Below are 21,549 nucleotides of genomic sequence, written 5' to 3'. Positions count from 1 at the left end.
CAAACAGAATATATTCAACATGTTTATTTGCAATTTTGTCACATCGCTTGAGCGCAAATTGTCATCTTAATCTTTGCACAAATCACAGGTGACCACTACATTTCTGTGCTCCTTGCACACAGGCCGGCTGCACTTGGACCAGTAGATTGTAGTTTTTCTGTCTTTGGAATATGGGCAGATAACGCACCTCTTTCTCTTCCTCTTCGTTTGGCGTGCTTGGCTGGTGTCATCTTGTGGCTCAGTGGTGGCTGCGTATTCTTTTTGTAACCCACATCTTTCCATTGCTTGAATAATAGTTCTTGGGAGATTCGGCGTTTCTGCCAGGCACCTCGTCATGTGTGGCATAACAAGCTCTTTGCACAATTTTTTGATGAACAGCCTGCGTGTGTGGCTCATACCAGCATGGTAATCCGGATGTTCTAGAGTGTAGTTTGTGTATGCATTCAGAGTCGCCACATCCAACATATTGTACCAGAGCACCAAAGGCCACCTGCGTGTTCTCCGCTTACATGTGTAGTTGCTCACCATCTGATCCAATAAGTCCACCCCTCCTTTTGTCCTGTTGTAGTAGAGGATGACTTCTGGTTTCTTCTTGTGTGTGCCATCCACTGCTTTGTCATGATGCATAGTGCTCAAGAGGACAACAGCCTTTCCTTTCTTTGGCACATAGCTCACCATGGTCATGCTGCCATTAAATCCGAATTCTGTGCTATAAACCTCCCTTGATCTGGACGGCTTCATGATAGGTGGGATGTCTGGCTTGTTCTGACGAAGTGTTCCAACGATGGTAAGGTTTTCCTTGAGGAGACTAGCAGCAAGAGGCACGCTGGTGAAGAAGTTGTCCACTGTGGTGTTGCGACCTGTGGTGATGTTGGGTGGGAGAGAGAGAGGGGAGGGGGGAAAGAGAAAATTTATGTTATTTTAAAATTATTGTGCTAGAACCTGTACATTCATTTTTGTATTGTGCTGTACATTCACCTGTCCCAGTGATGGTACTGCACAACTGGTGTACAACATCCGCTCCAAGGTTCCTGTGAGCCTCCTCTCCTGGTTGTCTCCCGGTATAGACAATTCCATCTATTGCATAAGGTACCCTTCCATCACACATCCAGAAAATTTTTAGCCCGTACTTCGCAGGTTTGCTGGGCATGTATTGGAGAAATTTGCATCGGCCTCAGAATGGCACAAGCTGTTCATCTATGGCAGTGGTTCTCAAATTTTTTTCTGTCGGGCCCCCCTTTGGAGGACAAAAAACTTTCGTGCCCCCTCAATAACTTTGTGTGTGTGTGTGTGTGTGTGTGTGTGTGTGTGTGTGTGTGTGTGTGTGTGTGTGTATATATATATATTTGAAACTGTGAAAACATGAATATGCAGGGCTGTGTTATTTTATCTGATTCTGATTTTGTTGTTTTTCACAGTAAAGATCAGGGGTGTCAAACTCATTTTAGTCCAGGGACCACATAAATCCAATCTGATCTCCAGTGGGCCCCACCAGTAAAAGCACAGCATAATAACCTATAAATAACCACAGCTCCAACTTTTCCCCTTTGTTTTAGTTCAAAAAAGTACATTCTGAACATATTCACATTTAATGAACTATCTTTTTACAAAATATTATGAACCTGAAATTTCTTAAGGAAAACAAGTTCAGTTTCAACAGTAGCCTATTATGCCTCAGTTCATCATTTACACATGCATTGTAAATGCCAGATAACAGTTTATCTACAAAAACACAAAAATTCAGTCACAGGTATCTGGAACTGAACAATCTAATATTTTACTTCATGATCAGAACAACTTGTCAAGTTCTAGAAATTATTTTAAATTTACAGCTTTACAAATTTACAGTTAATGTTGTTGTAATTTTTATCATTTGTAAAGTCGTCCCGCGGGCCGAAATGGACCGTCTGGTGGGCCGGTTTTGGCCCACAGGCCGTATGTTTGACATTGCTGGTAACAATAATCGGAGGAGATGAGCCGAGTATGTGACGTGATCAACTACGCTGGTGTTCCGACTGCACATTAACGATGCGTTCTCCCGTTCTCAGGAGTCTGTACTTCGGAGTCTGAACGGCCAGTGCATATACCATAGATATATACAGAAGATCATTATTATTATTATTTATATCTATGGCATATACAGTCTATGGGGTCAGCACAATTTCAGTATTGTTGTACGTCGCAAAAAACAGGCCGACGTTAAAACAATAGTTCAGCTAATTAGTTCCGTGTTGAAGGACCTTTTCCTCCCAGTCGCCCGCGCCCCCCTTGACATGCCTCTGCGCCCCCCCAGGGGGGCGCGCCCCACTATTTGAGAAACACTGATCTATGGTAACACAGTCGCTGGCGATGAACTGGCCTCTGCAGTTCTCCAGGAAAGAGTCCCACACGTCCCAAAATGGTGCCAGGTGATCTGTTTGCATTTGCAAACCCCTGCTCCTCTTGTAGTCAAACCGTATGGCACGGCGGATCTCCTCAAATCTGCCGAGCGACATGGTAGCCTTGTAAATAGGACTTTGCAGTGGATCGAGAAACAGCTCACGCAAAGACACATCCCTGCTCTTCTCCCCGCCTGTGAGGAGGGTCAAACCGATGAAGGCCGTGAGTTCTACCGCATCTAGGCTTCTCCATTCCCCCTTCTTAGTTGTGGCTGTTCTCTGTCCCGCTAAGTTTGTAAATTTTACAACCTTGTCGATGATGTCATCAGTCATCAACATCTTCCAGGCATCTTTCGGTGTAACAGCTGTGGATGCAGGTTCTGGATGGCTCTGCAGAATGCTATCCTGGCTTCTTCTGCCATGGGCGGAGGGATTCTCATGCCAGTAAGATCCAATTTTACTCAATCTCTCGGCCTGAGTCGGAGTTTCAACGTCAGATGACCCAACAGATTCTGCTTGACTCTGTGGCAGAGCTTCTTGGTCACTACCACCACCCACCTCTTCTTGTTCTTCCAGCAGCCTCACTCGTGCACTCTCAGCTGAAGAGCTGGGACCAGCTATGCTCTGTATAAACAGAGCGGAAAACACAATAAAGTTTTCAGGTGCACATGAACACACAAAGTTTCACATTTGTGTCTTGGCTAAATGGCATGGCTAAACTGGGCCAGCTAGAGTGCTCCGGCAAGGGTAGGTAGCTCTTCGACGTAACCTGGACCTAAATACATTTTATCTACAGTTATCTGTCACAAATGTAGTCAAATATTTACTCAGGTCGTAAAAAAACAAACAAACTTACATCCGAGCAGTCCTCCAAGAACGTACACTGACTTGAAACAGTATGTGCCATGACTGACCGACTGACTGTTCGGCAAAATGTTTGACTGACCGACTGATTACTGGATACTGATAATACCTGGGTCATGACAGACCCACCAGCACATGCGCAACATACCACATATGGCATAGCATGGAGCGGGCCTGAAGAAGAATTTCTCCACCGGAGAGATAACCACACTTCATGACATGGAGAATGAATCCGGGGAACTTTTGACCCTGCATCGGGTTCAAAGGGTTATATAATTCTGTTGAACCACGATTCAAAAGCAATGTCTGATTTTCATTGGTTAATTTTCATAGAATTTTTATCATTATTTTTGTCAGATTCAAATTAATTCTGCAACCATTGTGGGTTTTTCTTTCATTAACCGAGGGCTACCAACAATTTTGTCCACGTATGTTAAACTGTAAAATGACATTTTTACACTCTTTATACACTCTGTTAAACTGTAGAATGACACGTTTACACTCTGTTAAACTGTACAATGACATGTTTACACTATGTTTAACTGTAGAATGACATGTTTACACTCTTTATAAACTGTAGAATGACATGTCTACATCTTTTATGTTAAACTGTACAGTTGCATTTTTACACTCTTTATACACTGTTAAACTGTGGAATGGCATGTTTACACTCTTTGTTAAATATGTTAATAAAAATATGTTAGTTACTCTGGATACACAAAACTCACTCTTAACACCTTGCAGAATAAACTGTTGCTTTATTGATATCGATTTGGTTCTGTGAATACATAAGCCATAGCATTTAAAGATTCATACAGTTCAAAACTAAACCACTTGAAAAGTTACAAAAATACGTAATCTAGAAGTCAGGTTTAAAAAGAAGTATCAAAATTCCCCAGATCAAACAATGAAAGACTTAGCAATATAAAATGTGTTTATATAGTGTATTTTACATGCAACGGCTTCACAGAGAACACAGACAGGAGTACAAGAAACAAACAGCTAAAATAAACAGGTAAGTTCTTAACTTGGATTTGAAAGTCGTTAGATTCATTTGTTGATTATTTTTTAAATAAAACAATTGGTGGTCTGGTTCATAAATCATCAGAAAATTGATAGAAGTGTCCCAAGCTCAAGATGTTCAATTTCTTGCTTTGTCCAAAATACATAGAAGGGGAAAGAAAAATAAATAAATATTCACATTTAAAAAGGTGCAATATCAGAATTTAGACTTCATTATGTTTGGTTTTGACCAGAACTGCAATCTTTAAATGCTTAAAGATGGAAAATATGCAACATTCAAACATGCAGACAAGCCTATTTTACTACAGGAAATGCTGGTGAAACTGACTTACTAAGAAACATTTACAGCTTCCTCAGGTTTAATGAATATGTTCCTGTAGTTGGACCTGAGGATGTCAGTGCTAAAGCTCTGACAGCTGCTCCAGCTGCTGCCTGGACTCTTCAGACATCTCAGACTGTCTGACGGGATGCCTTGGCGTGTTCGTGCACACGATCTCAAAGCTGCTGTGACGAAACTCAATGCCGAATGTGCCGATGAACATGAGGAAGAACATGACCAGTGCCCACTGGCATCGTGCTGCATCCAGAAGACAGGAAGCTGCAGCGAAGCCTGCAGCCATGGAGTTAAGGGTCTTGACATGAAGCCAAGTTAGAAAAAGGAACCGTAGAAATCAATAATCAGTGTTACAAGACAAACAAGAAGTAATTACAAAACCAAGGTGCTATAAAACTAATTAAAATATTTACAGTAACATTATTCTTCTGAGAAGTGAGAATTTGCAGCTCTTCTGTATCGAATGTGACAATTAACTGAATATCCATTGGGTACTGTGTTATAGATAATTAGCATCATACAAGTGCAATTTTCACATTACTGACTGCAGTGACTTAATATGTAGCAAAATAGCAGTAACTATGTATACACAACAATGTTTAGATTAGCTTTTATGCAGAACAGTGCTTAAAAAGTGGACCTTTGTCAGAATTACTGCCTTTATGTGTCAGAAAACATAAAGTGTTGCAGTAATTCTTCTAATAATTATTTACAGGAAATATTAGGTATGAATTTAGTGAAAATTCAACCAGCAAGTTGCACTTTCAGGAAATATTTGCAAATAATAAAATTATATTTTGCACATTTACCTGAAAATTTTATAGCATAAAATATGGATATTTCTACAGATATTGTGAAATTTGTGCTTCAAATATCAAATCCATCCATCCATCCATCCATTATCTATACACCGCTTGATCCTCACTAGGGTCATGGGGGGGGGCTGGAGTCTATCCCAGCTGACTCAGGCGAAGGCAGGGGACACCCTAGACAGGTCACCAGTCTGTCACAGGGCTACATACAGAGACAAACAATCACTCTCACATTCACACCTACGGGCAATTTAGAATAATCAATTAACCTCAGCATATTTTTGGACTGTGGGAGGAAGCCGGAGTACCCGGAGAAAACCCACGCATGCACAGGGAGAACATGCAAACTCCATGCAGAAAGATCCCGGGAAAGCCGGGACGCGAACCAGGGATCTTCTCGCTGCAAGGCGAAAGTGCTAACCACTACGCCACTGTGCAGCCCTCAAATATCAAACATGCTTCTAAAATATAAAACATGTTTTGACTAATTTCACACTTTTTTGTTTACTACATAACTCCATATGTGTTCATTTATAGTTTTGATGCCTTCAGTGAGAATCTACAATGTAAACAGTCATGAAAATAAAGAAAAAACATAAAACGAGAAGGTGTGTCCAAACTTTTGAACAATAGTGTAGTTTTCAAAAATTACCTGTTGATCCATCTATTAAAAAATATATATTTTTATGGTTATATTTGGAGAACTGTTTTGAAAGTAGAATTCAGATGTACTTGGCTTTGAAAATCTACCAATACTTTTGTTTTAGTGGTACAACTTGTCATACCTGCTCGGTAATGAAAGTTGAACAAAAACAAGTTTCTGTACATTTTCGTGGTCAATTATTTTATATTTAAAAATATAACAAGGTTTTGTTTTGTATTATTGTGACATGCAGCTGTACATGGTTCAGAAAATAGCACTAGATGACTACTCCACCATCATTTTTTGGTTAATTTCTCATTAAAGATGGGACTTTTCATGACAGCTTCAATTTCTCTTCATATTTCAACTCATCTATAATTAGACTGTTTTACCTACTTGTTCAATGTTGCTTTTATCTTACATAGTTTTGTTTTGAACTTCAGGTTCAGTACACACCTTGTACTGTGTGCAGTTATAGTGAGGTTGAATATAGAAAGCATTCCTCTGTCGAAGGACAAGGATACTGTATTTGATTACGATGCAGAGAGTGATGACTGCAGATAGCAGGAAGCGAGCGATGGCGGTCCTCCTCCCCTCGTTCCTCAGGTTAGCTCTCAGTGTGAGGTAGGACTGAACCCAGCAGAACAGACAGCCTAGGCCAAACGTCATCAAGGTGCCTGAGTTGTGAATCATCATCTGGTTGAATAACTGAAAACAAAACCTCAGTGAACTTTTAGGTCTCTGGTACTGAACCTGCAGCTGAATCTGTCTCAGTGTCTGTCAGAGTTCACCTGGTTACCTGGAAGTTTCCTATCAGTGTCATCCCGAAGCAGCCGACAGAGAAACTCAGCAGACTGCCGAAGTTCAGCCATGAATTGTCAAGTGTTTTTTTCAGCTGAAGGTATCTGAGGACGACAATGATCAACCCTGAAATGCAGAAGAACCATCAGGGAGTGAAACACTAACACTCAGCATATTGAAAACTGGCTCAAAACATCCATCCATCCATCCATTATCTATACACTGTTTAATCCTCATTAGGGTCATGGGGGGCTGGAGTCTATCCCAGCTGACTTAGGGTGAAGGCAGGGGACACCCTGGACAGGTCGCCAGTCTATCACAGGACTCCATATAAAGACAAACAATCACACTCACATTTACACCTACGGACAATTTAGAATCACCAATTAACCTCAACATGTTTTTGGGAGGGCTGCACAGTGGCGTAGTGGTTAGCACTTTCGCCTTACAGCTAGAAGATCCCTGGTTTGTGTCCCGGTCTTCCCGGGATCTTTCTGCATGGAGTTTGCATGTTCTCCCTGTGCATGCGTGGGTTTTCTCCGGGTACTCCGGCTTCCTCCCACAGTCCAAAAACATGCTGAGGTTAACTGATTATTCTAAATTGGCTGTAGGTGTATATGTAGCCCTGTGACAGACTGGTGACCTGTCCAGGATGTCCCCTGCCTTTGCCCCAAATCAGCTGGGATAGACTCCAGCCTCCCCGTGACCCTAATGAGGATTAAGCAGTGTTTAGATAATGAATGGATGGATGGATGCTTTTGGGAGGAAGTCAAAGAACCCGAAGAAAACCCACACATGCACAGGGAGAACATGCAATAATTAGCATCATATGAGTGCAATTTGCACATTATTGACTGCAACAGAATAGAATATCCTTTTTAGTCCCACAAGGGGAAATTTGCAACATCACAGCAGGAAAGTGACAGTAAGAAAAATCAAGAGAACACATCTATAAATTAAAGGCATAAGATATATACACCATATATACACACAGTATAAATAAGAAAACAATACACACAAGGATACCAACAACACAAAATTTAAGTATAGACAAATGAATTCAAATGAATTGCACTTTGGTTTATTGCACATGACAGTTTGCTAACTGTCACTAAATGAGTGTGTGTGTGGTCTGTTGGGAGCAGTGCTTATTGTAGGGTCTGATACCAGCAGGAAGGAATCATATGCGTTAACGCTCCTTCATCTGCGGACACAGTCTGTCACTAAAGGATCTGACCAGTGCCCTCAGAGTGTCATGCATGGGGTGGGAGACACTGTACAGCACGTTAGCCAAGCTAACATCCTCCTTTCTCCCACTACCTGCACTGGGTCCAGGAGGCTCCCCAAGACAGAGCTGACCTTCTTGATCAGCCGACCAAGTTTCCCTTTGTCAGCAGCTGTGATGCTGCTGCCCCAGCAGACCACTCCATAAAAGATGGCTGATGCCACCACAGAGTCATAAAAAGTCTTGAGGAGTGCCCCCTGCACCCCGAAAGACTGCCGTGTTCTTAGTAAATAGAGTCTGCTTTGACGCTTCCTGTAAAGTGCTGACTTAACATGTAGCAAAATAGTAGTACCTACATTTTTTAGAATAATAGAACTCTGTATACACAACAGTTTAGATTAGTTGTTACGCAGAACAGTGTTTAAAAAGCTGACTTTTTGTCAGAATTACTGCCTTTATGTCTCATAAAACAGAAAATCTTGCATTAACTTTTCTAATTTTTTTTTTACAAGAAATATTTGTTATAAATTTTGTGAAAAAAAATCAACCTGCAAGTTGCACTTTAAGGAAATATTTGTAAATCATAAAATTATTTCTACTGTGGGTGGAAGCCTGAGTACCCAGAGAAAACCCACACATGTACAGGGAGAACCTGCAAACTCCATGCAGAAAGATCCCAGACCGAGGCCAGGACATGAACCCGGTTATTCTGGCTGCAAGACAACATTGCTAACCACCAAGCCACTGTGCAGCCCTGACTCAAAATAATTCTAAATGCATTTTTCATGCAGTAGAAAACACTCTGTAATGTGCACAACTCCTTTGTTGTCCAGAAGCCACTTAAAACACATCAGTGTTGCACTGGATGACATATTGATTCATTATTCCGAGCACACTGTGTAGTTTCACTAGATTTAATCCCACATACACTATCCTGCTGCCAAAGGTACTGTATCTGTCTGTGCATCTGTTGGACCTTGTGTTTTAACGGGATTATCAATTACCCACAAACGCTGCCATGTTCATGACCCCGCTGAAGATGCAGCTGGCCGGTGGGAAGTTTCCTGCAACACTGAGAGAGGAGACATTTCTAAGAAGAAATCACACCCAACATAGGAACGTTCATCGTGAAACGGAGGAGACATGGTGTCTGTACCTGATGAAGGCAGGATATTTGGATTCATTGGTCATCCTAACACAAAGCGAAAATGAGGTTAACGACACAAAAATGCTTTCAAACCCTATGTTCAGCACCGAATGGAACACAATATTCATACCTGGACTGAGAGCTCAGAGGTAGTACAGTCTCACTGTAAACAGCCACAAAGTATCTGTTTGAATGAAGGAAAACACAGAGATGAATAAACATGTTGGAACTTCAGCTGGTGCAGGTGTAGTTGAGTGTGTCCGACCCTCCTGCAGCAAGACAATGCCGCTGTATATTCGTGCTGTGTGTCTTTGAAGTTGTTTTGCATCTTTCTGCAGTCATTTTGCATCAGTTTGTAGTTGTTTTACATCCATTTGTAGGTATGTTGCATCTCTGTGTAGTATTTACAATGTCTACAGTCATTTTGCATCTCTCAGCAGTACCTGTCATGTCTTAGTGATTGTTTTGTAGTAATTTTGTATCTCTTTGTAAAAGCTGGGTGCGACTTTGTAGAGGTTATTTGTCTTTTTTAGTATTTTTTTGGGCTGGTACTTTAAAGCGTTAATTTCGATTAATTAATTACAGCAAAATAACGCGTTAAATTAAATTAACGCATTTAATTGCACCTTTCTCAGTTCCCTAATTTGTGGCACACTGGTAACACTGATGAACACTCCAGCCCAGTAGGTGGTGATAATGAACCTAAAGTATGTCTGCAGAATACGGTCTATGGTCTGCAGTGAAGAAGATACACAGGACTGATGTCAGCGCATAAGGAGGTTTGGTGAACAGTGAAGATGAGAATACATTGAGCTTGTTGGGAGGAAAGTTTTCTTTTACAAATCTTACTGATGGCAGCTAGAATAAAAGCCTGGTTGTGTGCAAATTGTGCAACAAAGAGTTTTCTGATCACTGCATCACTTCAAGCCAACAGTATCACTTCAATGTAAGACATGTTGCTGTTAGCATCAGAGCTAACGTTGGCTACGACAGTCCTGCTACCGGCTAACAGCTAACGGTTTAGCCATCCCATAATAGGCCATTTTAGAAGACACTGAAAGTGCTTTAGTTTACAGAAAGTCATAAAATGTTGAATATAATCGCTATAATTGCATTTTGAGTGTTGCATTAACCTGTGAATGTAGCGGACAGATGAAAAATGCAGATAAATAGAAATGAAACTAACATTTTTGTGGTTTACGTTATAATAACGTAAACCACAAAAATGTCTGTCTTTTGATAACTTAATTATAATCTTTCAGTTTATAAAAAAATCTTTTTGTTTAGAAATAAAAATTTATATTCTTAAAAAAAAGAACCTTTAAAATGACACCATTGATCAGACCCAGAAATGATGAAAACAGAATGAATCTGTGGATTTTCAACTTTTTGAAGGTCCTTGAACTACTTATGCTTTTGTTATGTGCCATACAATGGGAAAACTGAACTAAATTCAGGCCTTAAATCATCAAATTCACTTTATTTTCTATATGTCCCATTTTAAAATTGTATTAATTTTATAAATTTTAAATTATAAGCATGTATATGTCTATTCGTTCATTCAACTGTCAACCAAAATTTATTTGAATTGAAAATAATTACTTACTGTGTCAAATATTGATATTTGACAATGTGATTAACTGCGATTAATTAATTACAAAGCCTGTAGTTAATTAGATACATTTTTTTAATCGTGTCCACCACTAGTATTTTTGTCTCTTTGCAGTTGTTGTGCTCCTCTCTGTTGTTTTTTTGGAGCTGTTTTGTGTCTCTTTGTGGTCATTCTGAATCTTGTTGTCATCATTTTGTGCCCTAGCTGCTTTGTAGATGTTTGTGCAGCGTCATAGTTGTTTTCAGTCTTTTTGTGGTCATTTCTGTCTTTGTAGCTGTTCAACCTCCTATTAGCTGCTTTGTGTCTCTGTAGTCACAGATTTCTGCATCGTTTTTGTACAGCCAATTTGTATATTTGTTGTAGTTCTGGTATCTTTTTATTACTCCGCCAAGGAACGCGGCGGAGTTATGTGACGATCAGCGTTGGTCTGTCTGTGCACAACATTACTCAAAGACGGAGTAACGGATTTGGATGAAAGTTTCACGGAAGGCCAGGAATGACACAAGGACCGAGTAATTAGAATTTGGCAGTGATGTGGCTTATAGTCTGGATCCACGGATTTGCTAAAGATTTCTGTAACATTGCGAGATAGTGGAACGACGTCGCTGTAACTATGACAACAAGTTACCTTACGTCAGCTGCTTGCTGATGATCACATGATTGTGATCCTACTACAAATCCACCACTGCAGACCACAAACTTTTTAAAGATTTCATCTGTCGGAAATCATACAGCAGCAGAGCAGCCTTGGCAGAGTACTGCACTCTGAGTGCTTTTCTAGTTTGTATTGTGACTGTGTCACTCCATGTTGCAGCAGACCTACACTAACGACCTTCTGTCAAATGCACTACAGAATACAATAATTCATATTACAGAAAACCGAGAATCAAAGTCTGAAATGTAGTGTGCATATGCATCTATATTAACAACTCCTGGTGCAGGGACGTCACGGTAGTGGATAAGGTGTGCAGTCCAGATGCGGAAATCATGCTGCTGAGGTGCCGGACGTTTTATCTCCCAAGCGAGTTCACTGCTGTTTACATCTGTGCTGTGTATATTCCACCAGACGCTAACGCCAAGCTAGCACTGGTACAGGTCCATGACAGCATCAACAACAGCCTAGTAGCACATCCAGACAGTGTTTTTGTTGCAGCTGGGGACTTTAATCACGCTGACTTAAAAACAGTTCTTCACAAATTCCATCCAAACGTGAAGTGTGCTACTGGAGGAGATAAGACTCTGGATCAGGTGTACAGTGGTCCCCCACTATATCACGGTTCCCTTCTCACGGTCTCACTATATCACGGATTTTTGGATTGGGTTTGATTCCGCAGATGTTTCGTTATATCGCAGAATCTTTCATTACAGGCATTTTTCCTATCGTTCTTAATATGGCAAGTTCCATTAAAAGGTAACACTAGACAACTTGTGTCCACTCTTGAGGAACATTATAATTGCTTAGAACTTAGAACTTTTATTTTGACACAGACTACAGTATAAATGTGGCAGGAAGTCATCAAACGCACTACACTGCACACTCACGGTCCTGACAACATGACACTTAATCAAACTAACTAGGCTGGCTAAACCACAAAAACACAATAAAACATAAATACTAATAACACTGGAACACTAACATAAACCACAATAATGACATTTAAACCCCAAACACCCCGAACTCCCATGGTGCATTGAAGCACAACAGTTCAGTCATAGCGACCGGCATACAGCGCTGGGCTCTGATTGGCTCAGCAACCGTAGTCAGTCTCCTCCGTCTCCCCTGAGTATAGCTCATATGGTATAGCGGCACTCAGTACCTGGCTTGTCCGTCTCACACAGACGTCCGATCGCTGCATAGTGTTGCTCTGCGGTGATGTGAGGTGTGTGGGGAGGATTTATAAAGCCTTAAAATATATATCAACAAGAAAAACACTCAAAGAGTGCAATACTCCGCCAAGACTGTTCATTCTCTGACCTGGCGCTGAACACAGGCGTGTGTTATGCATGTGTGCGTGAATCGGCTGACCTAAATATGTAGCGGGTGGTGGGAATTGATGGAACTCACAAACACCCCCACAATTTAATCACTCAATCAATTGTTCCTTGTATCGATTCCGGTAAGTCGGCAACGGCAGATTTGTAGTAGGATCACATGATCGTCAGCAGGGAGCTGAGGCTGCTTTCACTTGTTGTCATGGTTACAGTGACGCCATGCCGGCCGCTATATCTTGCAATGGGAAATCTTTAACAAATCCGTTGATCCAGACTATAAGCCGCATCACTGCCAAAATCTAACCACTTGGTCCTTGTGTCTTTTTTGACCTTCCCTGAAAATTTCACCCAAATCCGTTGGTCTGTTTTGAGTAATATTGCACAGGACAGATAGATTCAGAGAGAAACGTACACTGATCGTAACATAACTCCGCCACGGAACGTGGCGGAGTTATAATAAAATGAATATTCTAGTATCGGATTTGTGTATGATTGTGTTCATTTGGTGCAATGGGGCAGTGGTGGCGCAATGGTTAAGTCTCTGGACTACTGATCAGAAGGTCAGAGGTTTCAAGCCCCGATGTGGCCACTGTTGGGCCCTTGAGCAAGGCCCTTAACCCTTCCTGCTCCGGGGCGCTGTACCGTGGCTAACCCGTGGCTAACCCGTCGCTCGCTCGCTGCCCCCCCCCCCCCCCCCCCCCCCCCCCCCCAATTGGGAGATATGGGAAAATTAGAATTTCCCCTCGTGGGCCTTAATAAGGGATAATTTTTTTTAAAATTGCATTTACTTTATTTTGTTTATTATTTTTGTGTTTATTTATGTTGTTATGTTATGTTAAGAGTTAAGAGCGGTCCGTATTTGTTGTGCTGAGCGGCGAATAAAACCTGCAGAAAACTGTTCTGTCCTGCTGGGGATGTTTAGCATGGAAGACAGCAAAAGACATGAGCATAAAAATGCAAAATAATTGTAACTGGCCTGACCTACAGCCCTGGAGATGGGTGAGTCAACCAATATTTAAGGGCTACAATATGGTCCCTATATCGCAGATTTTCGTCTATCGCGGGAGGGTCTGGAACGTAATCCCTGCGATATACGAGGGATCACTGTATACCAATGTAGCAGACGCACATAAGGCCCAGGCCCTCCCCCACCTGGACTATCAGACCATCTCTCACTTCTGCTGCACCCACGGTATACACCCAAGATCAAAAGGGCCAGGATTATTATTAAAACTGTTAGAACATGGACTGAGGATGCTATTCCTATGCTTCAGGACTGTTTCCAGCACACAGAGTGGGATGTATTAAAAGGTAAGGGCATGCACACGCATCACTCTCTGGATGATTACACAACTGTTTTAAACTACATCAACCTCTGTGTGGAAAATGTCACATCATGGAAAGAAGTTTGTGTGTCACCAAATCAAAAACCTTGGAGGACTCATAGTGTAAAACAACTACTCTGAGCTAGGAATATAGCTTTTAGATCTGGGGACCCCGTCGCTTACAGCACAGCCAGGGCTGAACTTCAGAAAGGCATCAATACCGCCAAATTACACCACAAAAGGTGTACTGAGGCCAAATTTGCTAGCTCCGCAAACCCCAGGCAGGTGTGGGAGGGTATCAAGGCTATTATGGACTACAAGTACAGGCCTACATCTACCTCAGCAGACCCCACCTTAGCCGGGGACTAAAATTACTTTTGTGCCCGTTTTGACAGGGAGAACACCCACCCTGCACTGCCTCCCCTCCTCTCTACGGACACTGCCCCAGTCCTGAGCACACACGAGGTGAGGCTCGCCCTCCGCAGCATCAACACCAAGAAGGCCGCCGGACCAGACAGGGTGCTGGGCCGTGTCCTGCAAGGCTGTGCAGCGGAGCTGGCGGACATCTTCACCTCCATCTACAACCTGTCGTTGTCCGCAGCATGGGTCCCAGCCAGCTTCAAGGCAGCCAATAGTCCCCATTCCCAAACAGTCAAATGTCACACGTCTAAACAACTATAGACCTGTGGCACTCACCTCCATACCTGCCAAATGCCTGGAGAGACTCCTCATCAAACACATTAGAGGAGCAACACCATCAACACTGGACCCATACCAATTTGCATACAGGGAGAACAGGTCGACTGAGGACGCCATCACCACTGTGCTCCATACACTACTGGAACATCTAGAGCAGTGTTTCTCAACTGGTGGGTCGCGACCCAAAAGTGGGTCGCGGGGCTTTTGGTGGGTCGCGAGCCTTTTTCTAAAAAGAGAGAAAAATAAAGATAATCCAATTTAGTGGCGAGTCATTGTAGTTCCCCTCCGCACCCCCAGGGGGTCGTCGTGTCAGCAGCGACCGGTGAGGACACTCGTATTACTGTAGAAGAAACTGCATGTTTTCATAGCAACAGCAGCATGGCTAAACGCAAGTACGACAGCGAGTACATTAAATATGGATTTTCCTACATCGAAGACAAAGGAGTCCAAAAGCACGCATCTGAATAAACTTTTCGAGCGGTTTAGCGAGTACTTTCCCGATAAACAACCCGAGGACGACTGGGTGCGCGACCCGTTTGGAATAAACATGGAAAGCATCACGTTGCCGAGCAGCGATGAATGTCAGCTGGTGGAGCTATCATGTGACCGCACTCTCAGAAAGAAATTCACAGAGGTAAGCCTTTCCCAGTTCTGGTGCAACGATGTGATGAGAGAGTATCCCTCCATTGCTAGTCGAGCTGTAAAAATCCTCCTACCATTCAGCACCACATACCTCTGTGAATGTGGCTTCTCGGCTCTTGTTCTGCTGAAAACAAAATACTGAAATAAACTGAACATTGAGCATGACCTCAGAGTTGCTTTATCATGCATACAGCCAGATTTTGAGACTCTTGTAAAGGCCAAAAAGCATCCTCAGCTAAGCCATTAGAACTTCATGTAGTTCTGCAGTACTTTTATTGTGACTTGTGACTTTTGTTTATTTGTAAGTGCTTAAAAACACACTTTTCTTTCAATATTGCACACTATTTTTTTCCCCAAATATTGGCTTTCAAATATAGTTAAGCCCTTTGAAAAATGTTTACATTTTGAGATTGATCAGAACATTAAGCATTTCTTCACTTTAATAATTTGTTGAATGCACTTCATCAGTTTTCATGTTTTGGACTCTTTTGCACATATTTCTATGCATAGTTTCTCCAGCTACAACAGCAATGTTGCAGACTTGTGCAGTATTATGAGAAGCTACTGGTTTTGTTGAATTGCACTTTTTTTGTAGAAAAAAAATGCACTTTTATATATCCTGAGAACTACTTGAGGCTATTGTTCTACATGTTTCAAAGTCCTCAGTACTTGAATTAGTATTGCTGCTTGATTTTGAGTTGTTGTGAAGTACTTGAGTTCAGGTTTAAAAGTTTTGTCTTCGAACGCTCAATCAATAAATTGTTGATTTTGGAGAAATATTGTTTGGGTCACGACTTGTCATTTCAGTTTTATGGTGGGTCCCAGGCCCAGACCAGTTGAGAACCACTGATCTAGAGCATAAAAACTCCTAAGCGAGGCTGCTCTTCGTCGACTACAGCTCGGCCTTCAATAAACTCCGAGCCAAACTCCTAAACTCCAAGCCAAACTCCTTAGCCTGGGATTAAACCCCACCCTGTGCAATTGGATTGTGGACTTTTCAACAAACCGCACACAGTGTGAGAGTTGATGGGCACACCTCCTCTTCACTCCTCATTAACACCAGAACCCCCCAAGGATGTGTGCTCAGCCCACTGCTCTACACTCTGTTCACACATGACTGCTCCGCCACCTCTCCATCAAATCTCATTGTCAAATTCGCCGACGACACCACAGTGCTTGGCCTCATCAACAATAACAATGAGACACCATACAGGAAAGAGGTACAACGTCTACTGTCATGGTGTGCAGACAATAACTTGGCTTTGAACATCAGGAAGACCAAGGAAATTATTGTTGATTTCTGCAGGAACACACAACAGAACCACTCTCCACTTTCCATTGGCAGTGAGGTGGTGGAGAGAGTGTCTAACTTTAAATACCTGGGAGTAGTCATATCGGAGGACCTGTACTGGAGCATTAACACCTCCTCAGTTGTGGGGAAAGCACAGCAATGACTGTACTTCCTATGGAAGCTGGATAGTGCCCAAATCCCAAAGCAGCTGATGGTGAACTTTTACAACTGTGCCATCAGCAGTGTTTTAACATACGGATTCTTAGTGTGGTTCTCCAGCTGCACTACAGCTGACCAACAGGCTCTCCAGCAGGTGGTAAAAACAGCAGGAAAGATCAATGGGATTACCCTCCCAGAGATCAGTACCATCTATACCACCCGCTGTCTGAGGAGAGTGTACAACATCATGCGTGACCAACACCACCCGGTACATCACCTGTTCCACCTGTTGCCTTCAGGTAGAAGGTACAGGTCCATAAGAGCCCGAACCTCCAGACTAGCCCACAGCCTGTATCCTCAGGCAGTGAGGCTGCTAAACTGTTAACCCCCCCTCTCTCTGCCCCATCCAGAGACACTCACCATACCCCACTGTTACAATAGCTATGAACTGGACTCTGCATTGTGACAATCAAACATCACTCAAATAACAGTATGTTCCCTCTGTGTGCTGCAGTACCACTGTCACTGCTCATATTTATAGATTTGCGCCTGCACTAAATGATTAAATTCTATGTTATTGTGTGTTAATTTTACACCGTGGGTGTTTATGGGACTGGGAGAAGGGACTTGCACCATCTTTGCACTTTATATTATTGCTGTGCAGTGTATGAATGCTCTGAACAAAATTTTGTTGTTTTATTGACAATGACAATAAAAGATTGAATTTAATTGAATAGCTATTTTGCATCTCTTAGTTGTAATTGATGTGGTTTAGTAGCTGTTTAGTAGTAATTTTGCATCTCTTTCTAATAGTTGTACACTATCGTTCAAAAGATTGGTTCACTTAGAAATGTCCTTATTTTTGAAAGAAAAGCAGGTTTTTTTCAATGAAGATAACATTAAATGAATCAGAAATACAGTCTATACATTGTTAATGTGGTAGATGACTATTCTAGCTGGAAACGGCTGATTTTTAATGGAATATCTACATAGGGGTACAGAAGCCCATTTCCAGCAACCATCACTCCTGTGTTCTAATGCTACATTGTGTTAGCTAATGGTGTTGAAAGGCTAATTGAAGATTAGAAAACCCTTGTGCAATTATGTTAGCACATGGATAAAAGGGTGAGTTTTCATGGAAAATATGAAATTGTCTGGGTGACCCCAAACTTTTGAATGGCTGTGCATGTTGGTATGTAGTATTTATTTGTCGTATTTATAATATTTTTGCAGTATTTTCATCTCTTTGCAGCTGTTTTGTCTCCCTGCAGTTGCTGTTTCTCTCTTTACAATTGTTATGTCCATTTGTAGTCATTGTTTATCCTTTGCAGTCTTTTTCTGTCCCTTTGCAGGTATTTTGTGTCTCTTGTTCCTTTCTGGTGCACAGACAGGTTGAAGGTGGAGTTACAATGAGCAGAACTTACACCAGCCAGAGTCCAGCAGCGGTGCAGATGGAGTAGGCAGGAGGCAGAAGAGCCCACGGGCTGCACTTCCACATCATGTCCTCTGACACCACAGAAGAAGAAGCTGTTAGTATGAAAACATTCAGCTGTTCTGTGTCTGATGTTTGAAGAAGATGGTTTAATATGGAGAACATTTCCTTATAAGACACGATACAGCCTTTTGACCTACATTGCATCGTGTTTCCTGCTTCCATTATTCTGAGAAAAGGTGAGCGCTGTTTAATAATACCATGTAGTGTAATTCTTATCTTTAAGAGGTTTATAATGGGTGTAACTACATGCAGGGGTGGACTGAGGAAAGTGATCGGACATGGAAGGCTGCTGTAATGTGGTGTGATGGTAACACAACTATAATATCTAATAAAAGTCCCACTTTTGAAATAAAAAAATAGTTACATATTCAAAATTGGAGGATATTTAATTAATCATTTTAATGATCATAAACCTGGTAAATAACCTAATCAGACCTAAAGTTTACACTCTCCGACAAACCTGGAGGGGAGGTTTGGATAGGAAGGCATTGAAATGAACCAGAACAGAAAGTAGCACCTGCCCACGTGACCTGAGACAGCGCAGGTACAAGCAGTGTGTGGTGTTCCGGTGTGTCTTATCAGATTTGTGGATCTCACCTGTCTCTAAGGGGACAACCCGCCAACCAGCTGTCTGCGGTCAGTTCACTGGAAGGAGCCGTCAGATGAACCACACCTGCTCCGTTCATGCACGTTAACGGTGTTTACTTTTGGTAAAACATGTCTCTGCCGCTCCCGAGCTCATTAATGTCTCTTTTATATCAGTCTCCAGCCCCTCCACGCTGTCAACTTCCTGCAGAAGGTTGGACGCACGCTTTGATGACGTCTGCCTTCAAAATAAAAGCCCGCCCGTGAGGCCGCAGGGAACTGACTTGCAGAGACCCCGACCCAGTGTTGCCAACTCGACGACTTTCTCGCTAAATCTGGCGATTTTCCAAGGCCTCCTGGCGACTTTTTTTTTTTTTGTCAAAAGCGACTAGCGACAAATCTAGCGACTTTTTCTGGTGTTTTGGAGACTATTACATGAACGCTCGAATCGTTCTGTAGTTACTGTCCTCACGGAGCAGCAGGTGCTGCTGTGAGCTCCTCCCCATCCCAAAGCATTATAGGCGGTCCGCGCAGGAGCCCCGCTGCAGTCCCCACTGTCTGATTAGAGGAGACCCACACCGCCGGTCCAGACGGCATTTGAATTGCGCATGCGCAAAACCGCTGCCGCTCCCGCCTTGCTTACAGAGTAGGGTATAAATGAAAACTTTTTTTTTTTTTCTGTCATACTGAAATAAATCACTGCATTTGACTCACACAGCCTCTGGTTCAAAAACATATTTTGAGTGTTTTATACTCACTTTTTGCCTCTCCCACAACAGTATTCCTCTCTCCTACAAGGTTGATTACAAATACATACAAGCAAAATGTATTATATTAATTAATTAGCCTTATTTATTATTATTTATTTTAAAAATATGCAAATTAGGCGATGACGTCATTTAGCAATTTCTAGCGACTTTTAGGACAACCAATAGCTACTTTCCTTATTGAGGAGTTGGCAACCCAGCCCCAACCCTCCATCTCTGCAGTCGATTTGAGTCACACAAACCCCATATGTGCACATATACCTCATCCTTATGAATTATTTAGTCAGGTAAATGACTATTTTATACATTATTCTAGAGTCTTGAATGTATTCTTTATATTTCCCAAGTGCATTTATATAATAAACAACATCATCTACTCTCAGCTCTCGTAAGGAGGCGGTCGCACTTTTCTTTGCTCCGCAGCTATCTCTGTTCCTCCCCATACCCTCATGTTTCCCTGCTTGCTGCATTTCTTCGTCTTCGTCTCGTCTGTCTGACTTGGAGCGATCGCTTGGCACTGGACCTTCGAAACACCGATCATGGAATTGATTAACTGGTCTCTCAATGCCTAAACTTGAAGATAACTGATTACATTCTGGCACCCCTGGAACAATAACAAGCTCCTCTGGAAGTTTCATGGCCAAGATATAGCTCTCCTACCCCCCCCATTTCATCCCAAACCATCTGGATTGGGTTTAGGTCAGGTGACTGTGGAGACCAAGTCATCTGATGCAGTACTCCATCACTCTCTTTCTTGGTCAGATAGCCCTTACACAGCCTGGAGGTGTGTTTGGGGTCATTGTCCTGTTAAAAAATAAATGATGGTCCAACCAAACACAACGGATGGGATGGCATGTTGCTGCAGGATGCTGTGGTAGTCAATGCTGGTTCAGTGTGTCTTCAGTTTTGAATAAATGCCCAACAGTGTCACCAGCAAAGCACCTCCACACCATCACACCTCCTCCTCCATGCTTCACGGTGGGAACCATGCATGTAGAGACCATCTGTTCACCTTTTCTATGTCGCACAAAGACACAGCGGGTGGAAGCAAAGATTTCAAATTTGGACTCATGACACCAAAGCACAGATTTCCACTGGTCTAATGTCCATTTCTTGTGTTTGTTGGCCCAAACAAATCTCTTCTGCTTGTTGCTTTTCCTTTGTAGTGGTTTCTCAGCAGCTATTTGACCATAAAGGCCTGATTGGTGAAGTCTCCTCTGAGCAGTTGATGTAGAGATTTGCACAACACAACTGATGAAATTCCACAAATGAACCTTGACAACACACACCTGTGAAGTGAAAACCATTTCAGGTGACTACCTCATGAAGCACATTGAGAGAATGCCAAGAGTGTGCAAAGCAGTAATCAAAGCCAAGGGTGGGTATTTTGAAGACTTATTTCACACCTTTTTGTTTACTAAATAATTTCATGTGCTCATTGATAGTTTTGATGCCTTCAGTGAGGATCTACAACAATGTAAATAGTCAAGAAAATAAAGAAAAAACTATTGCTGAATTAAATTTTGCACTACTCAGTCTCTACCCTTTGATTGGCTTTTGGGTTGTCTGTCAAAGCACTTTTCAAACCCTTATTTCTAAGACTTATTTCAAGTTATTTTATTTCTTTTTAATAAGTCATAAAATAAGAGTTTTGTCTAGAGATGAATGTTCCGGTTTAACATGGCTCCCTTATCTACTCTCAGTCCCAGAGCTGTTTCACCACTATTAACATCTGAGTCATGTGAATCTGGGGTT

At 42.0% G+C, this 21,549-nt stretch overlaps 1 protein-coding gene across 3 annotated transcripts; it reads right to left on the bottom strand.

Moving 5' to 3' along the window:
* Positions 1-3,980: 3,980 nt before the first annotated feature.
* Positions 3,981-19,536, bottom strand: tmem150c (transmembrane protein 150C). Of its 3 annotated transcripts, none has more exons than XM_035942305.2 (8): positions 19,040-19,536; positions 18,372-18,474; positions 9,358-9,411; positions 9,237-9,272; positions 9,085-9,152; positions 6,854-6,981; positions 6,579-6,762; positions 3,981-4,875 (listed from the first exon to the last, which is right to left on the bottom strand). In XM_035942305.2, the coding sequence occupies exons 2-8, from the start codon at positions 18,446-18,448 to the stop codon at positions 4,667-4,669; spliced, it is 756 nt and encodes a 251-aa protein (XP_035798198.1). In that variant the 5' UTR covers positions 18,449-18,474; positions 19,040-19,536; the 3' UTR covers positions 3,981-4,666. The 3 variants fall into 3 exon arrangements, with proteins under 3 accessions (XP_035798198.1, XP_023152717.1, XP_035798199.1); XM_023296949.3 differs by having other exon boundaries at positions 18,372-18,453; positions 19,040-19,532; XM_035942306.2 differs by lacking the exon at positions 19,040-19,536 and adding an exon at positions 14,853-15,081 and having other exon boundaries at positions 18,372-18,453.
* Between the last annotated feature and the right edge of the window lie 2,013 nt (positions 19,537-21,549).

Source organism: Amphiprion ocellaris, chromosome 17 (genome assembly GCF_022539595.1).
Source record: "Amphiprion ocellaris isolate individual 3 ecotype Okinawa chromosome 17, ASM2253959v1, whole genome shotgun sequence".
Taxonomy (NCBI): domain Eukaryota; kingdom Metazoa; phylum Chordata; class Actinopteri; family Pomacentridae; genus Amphiprion; species Amphiprion ocellaris.
The sequence above is the reverse complement of the archived record's forward strand: the minus strand, read 5'-3'. Positions and strand labels throughout refer to the sequence as shown.

Excerpts from the sequence above, each read along its gene's own strand:
- tmem150c (XM_035942305.2), bottom strand. The coding sequence starts at position 18,448 with ATGATGTGGAAGTGCAGCCCGTGGGCTCTTCTGCCTCCTGCCTACTCC. Across the intron at positions 9,273-9,357 it reads CCTCTGAGCTCTCAGTCCAG|GATGACCAATGAATCCAAAT; the intron begins GTATGAATATTG and ends GCTTTGTGTTAG. Across the intron at positions 9,153-9,236 it reads AAATATCCTGCCTTCATCAG|TGTTGCAGGAAACTTCCCAC; the intron begins GTACAGACACCA and ends CTCCTCTCTCAG.